This window comes from Acomys minous, assembly GCF_964271855.1.
Source record: "Acomys minous genome assembly, chromosome: 2".
NCBI classification, from domain to species: domain Eukaryota; kingdom Metazoa; phylum Chordata; class Mammalia; order Rodentia; family Muridae; genus Acomys; species Acomys minous.
In genome coordinates this window covers 45,643,726-45,648,755 of record NC_140484.1, presented here as the reverse complement: position 1 = coordinate 45,648,755, position 5,030 = coordinate 45,643,726, and the positions used below count along the sequence as shown (strand labels likewise).

The 5,030-nt window shown below is 36.8% G+C and overlaps 1 protein-coding gene across 1 annotated transcript; it reads left to right on the top strand.

The window, feature by feature from the left end:
- On the top strand, positions 1-933 carry LOC311591955 (olfactory receptor 5B3-like; the record flags this gene model as incomplete). The annotated part of the gene is made up of 1 exon (XM_084771799.1): positions 1-933. The coding sequence occupies one exon, from the start codon at positions 1-3 to the stop codon at positions 931-933; it is 933 nt and encodes a 310-aa protein (XP_084627925.1).
- Positions 934-5,030: the final 4,097 nt, after the last annotated feature.

Sequence of the window (5,030 nt, the reverse complement as noted above, 5' to 3'; positions counted from 1 at the left end):
ATGACAACAGTAAAGAACAGGACAGAAGTGACACAGTTCATTCTGCTGGGACTCACTGATGACCCAGGCCTGCAGCTTCCCCTGTTCATCATCTTCCTTCTCATCTACATCATCACTCTGGTAGGGAACCTGGGGATGATCCTGCTGATCCTCTCAGACTCTCGGCTCCACACCCCCATGTATTTTTTCCTTGGTAACTTGTCACTGGTGGATTTTTGTTACTCTTCTGCTGTCACTCCTAAAGTCATGACAGGGCTCCTAATAGGAGACAAAGTGATATCTTACAATGACTGTGCTGCTCAGATGTTCGTTTTTGCAGCCTTTGCTACTGTGGAAAATTACCTGTTGGCTTCAATGGCCTATGATCGCTATGCTGCAGTGTGTAAGCCTCTACACTATGCCACTACCATGACCAGAAGTATGTGTGTGTGTCTTATCATGGGCTGCTATGTTCTTGGTTTCCTGAATGTCTCAGTTTATCTTGGAGATACATTCAGCCTCACTTTCTGTAACTCTAATGTGGTCCATCATTTTTTCTGTGATATGCCAGCAATCATGGCTCTCTCTTGCTCTGATAGACATGTTAATGAACTGGTACTTATTTATCTAGCCAGCTTCAATATCTTCTTTGCTCTCATAATAATATTAGCATCCTACTTTATAATTTTTATCACAATATTAAAGATGCACTCTGGAACAGGGCATCAGAAAGCTATTTCTACCTGTGCCTCCCATTTCACTGCTGTTTTTATTTTCTATGGAACTACAATCTTCATGTATTTGCAGCCAAGCTCTAGACATGCAATGGACACTGACAAAATTGTGTCTGTATTCTACACCATGGTAATACCCATGCTGAACCCCTTAGTTTACAGCATGAGGAACAAAGAGGTCAAGTGTGCATTCTTGAAAGTGGTTCTGAAGGAAAAATAATCATTACTATAATATCATTAAATATTTTGTACTGTACAATGTTAAAATGTATTCTTATGAGATCTGCATGTAGTAGACCATATTTTAAGCTTATACTTGTTTGAGATCTGAGTATTTATTCTTGCCTCTGTGAATCATTTTGTTCTAGAAATGAAAGAACATTGTATTTCAATGCATAATATTTAAATAAGGATTTTTAAAAATTATTTTGCATTGATTTGTCAAAATTTTTGTACCACTATTGATACATTCAACTATTTTACTTAATACTTTCCTTTTCTGATATATTTTGATAGTTAGTCATTATCAACTTGACTAGATTTTTGAGTCTACATTGAAATACACTTCTTCAGATGTTCTGTAAGGTGCTTCTATGTTTGTTGCAGCAGTCATAATAATGTAATGCAAACCATATGTACATAGATTATTTTTGCTTTATAGTCAGATATTACCATGAGCTATTTATTGGGAGAATTTACTATTAAGCTTGTAGATCTATGAAACTATGCTTATTTTAATGTTTTTCATTGCTAACTTAATTTCTGTATCTGCTTTCTTTTTTTCTGTTTTTATTTTTGTCCATGTGCATAGATTCATCAATTTATATATATATTTTTGTTACCTAGTATGTTGTTGTTCAGGTTGTTTAGAGTATTCTATTACAGAACCATTTGTTGTTTTGGCCTCTACTCAGAATTACAAATTTCAGATCATATGATAAATAGTCTCAGTTAACAAACATAAACAAAGAATATATTGCCTCCACAATTTTAAAAGGACACATAGTTGTTATGATTTTTTAGACTTGATACCCTATGAGCATATACAGGGGGAGGAGGTCCCCTTCAGACACAGACATAGGGGAGAGGAGTAGGGGGGGAGTGGGAGGAAGGAAGGGAGGAATGGGAGGATACAAGGGATGGGCTAACAACTGAGATGTAATATGAATAAATTAATAAAAAAAGAAAAAAAAGAAAAATAATCCTTTGTCTTAGAAGAGTTATGTCAACATGTCTCATACTATTATATGAAATTCATTGAGATAGAGGACTAATTTATCTTGAATTGACTTTCTACAACCTGACATTATATGCCTTGTAAGTCTCCTGAAGTTTCACATCATGATCACTTAGTTCATTTAGTAAAATGCCGTGATGTAGTGGGCCTGTATAAATTTTTGTACATGGAGTTTGGTGTGGTGACACATGTCTGTAATCTCAACACTCTGAGAGGTTGGGGCAGGCAGATCTCTGTGAGTTAGAGGCCAGTAACGGTCTACACAATGAGTCCAGGGCAGCCAAGGCTACACAGAGAAGCCCTGTCTCAAAGAAACCAAACCAATCAACCAACGAAACAAAGCAAAACTGAACAAAAAATTTGTACACGGGGAAAATATCAAGTTCCCTGAGACATCATAACCTGGGTGTAAAATCTGATACTGAAGCTAGACAAAACATTGTGGGAGCATTGCCAGGAAAAAAATCAAAATAACATCACTGAAAGGGATGAAAAAAATAATTTGCTATTAATGTATCTGCAAACCTAGTATTAGAATGTGTATTGATTGCTAGAATAGTTTACATAGTAGCTATAATTTGAGTCAACAGTTGATTGAGTAAAATGAATAATTTCCAAGAGCCATTGTTTTTCTGAAGGACTAAGAAGGTAAGCAAAATAGTAGACAGTGAGATTAGATACCAATTCATTTTTTAAGACTTCAGTGGTGGCACCAACGTCTGCAAACTTCTATTACTATCATATGACTTTTGGTTTGCTATTTGCCAGGTGGAGACAGTTCTAGTGGCTTCTCCTAAGCCTTTTACTACAATTTTCTAATAGCTCTGAAGGGTCATGTAAACAAATGAACCTTTCCAAATATGCACACTGGAACTTAGGAAGTAACCACAGGATGAGTTGGTGAATGACTGAATTCATCAGAAGGTAAGCCTAGGAAAAGTTTGCCATTATCGTAAGACCTCTATAAAATCATATTCCTAATTGGTGAAGCACAATAAAACTTTTATTCTAAAATTAATTTTAGTTGAGAAAATGACCTGTAGTTTCTCCAAATTCTTGTTATCTCTTTTCTCTAATTCATAATTAAACGGATAAAATACCATAAATACTTTGCAAACTTTCTAGGGCAATGCTTTCTAAATAATTTTTCACAATGCATATGAATCTTAGGTCTATAAAAACTCCCATAATTCATTGGGGAATAGATCTTGTTTTGTTTTTTTTCTTTGAAACATAATTTTTATTTTATTTTTTATTTTTTTTTAAATGCCACCATAAGAGTGGTCTGTGGTGCATTTTAAAATTTTTATTTATTTATTATGTATACAGAGCTCTGCCTGCATGTACACCCACAGGCCAGGACAGGGCATCAGATTACATTATAGATGGTTGTGAGCCACCATATGATTGTTGGGAATTGAACTCAGGACCTCTTGAAGAGCAGGCAATAAGTCCTCTTAACCAATGAGCCATCTCTCCAGCCCCCAAAATTAATTTACTTAGATTACATCTCAATTGCTGTCTCGTCAGTTCTATCTTCCCATTCCTCCCTCACTCCCTCTTTCACCCTATTCTTCTACCTTAGGTCTGTGACAGAAGGGTATTTCCTCCCCCATGATATCGTCACAGCCTATCAAGTCTCATTATAGTAGCCTGCTTATCCTTTTTCTGAGTGCCACCAGACCTCCTCACCAAGGGGAGGTGGTCAAATGTGGAGCACCAGAGTTTATGGCTGAGTCAGTCCCTGCTCTCCACCCAACTGTGGAAAATGTCCTGTCCATTGGCTAGATCTGAAGATGGGTTCAATGTTTATCACATTTATTGTTTTTTATTGGTTGAACAGATTCCCCTGGTCCAGATTTGCCCATCATGATGATCTTTTGAGTTTCTAGGACCTTCCAGATTCTTCTATTTCCCTATTCTCCCAAATTTTCCTCATCTAGTGTCCCAGTAGGAAGTCCTTGCATCTATTCCAATTTCCTGGTAAGTAAAGACTTTCATGGAACACCCCTTTTGGTCTAGTGTCCACATACAAGTGAATATATACCATGTGAGTCTTTCTGTGTCTGGGTTAACTCACTCAGAATGATCATTTCTAGTTTCATCCATTTGCCCATAAGTTTCAGGATTTCCTTGTTTTTAATAGCTGGGTAATACTCCACAGTGTAAATGTACCACAGTTTCTTTATCCATTCTTAAACTGAGGGGCATTTAGGCTGTTTCCAGGTTCAGGCTATTATAAATAAGGGTGCTATGAACTTGGTTGAGCATATGTCCTTGCTGTGTGATGGAGCATCTTCTGGGTATATTCCAAGGAGTGGAATAGCTGGATATTGAAGTAGCCCTATTCCCAGATTTCTGAGAAAGCACCAGATTGATTTACAAAGTGGTTGTATAAGTTTTCACTCCCACCAGCAAAGAAGGAGTGTTTCCCTTTCTCCACATCCTTGCCAGCATGCATTGTCATTTGAATTTTTTATCTTAGCCATTCTGGTGGGTGTAAGATGGAATCTCAGAATTGTTTTGATGTGAATTTCTCTGATGACTAAGGATGTTGAACATTTCATTAAATGTTTCTCAGCCATTTGATGCTCTTCTGTTGAGAATTCTCTTTTTAATTCTGAGCCCCATTTCTTAATTAGGTTATTTGGTTTTGTAGAGTTTAATTTCTTGAGTTCTTTATATATTTTGGATATTAGACCTTTGTTAGATGTAGGTTGGTGAAGATCTTTTCCTAGACTGTAGCTTTGTTCTGCTGACAGTGTGTTCTGCCTTACAGAAGCCTCTCAGCTTCATGAGGTCCCATTTATTAATTGTTGACCTCAGAGCCTAGGCTATTGGAGTTCTGCTCAGGAAGTTGTCTCCTGTGCAAACATGTTCCAGGCTCTTCCCCACTTTTTCTTCTAACTGACTTAGTGTCTCTGGTTATGTTGAGGTCTTTAATCCACTTGGACTTGAGTATTGTGCATGGTGACAAATATGGGTCTAATTGCATTTTTCTACATGTACATATTCAGTTAGACCAGCACTATTTGTTGAAGATGCTATCCTTTTTCCATTGAATAGAGTTGGTAAGTTAT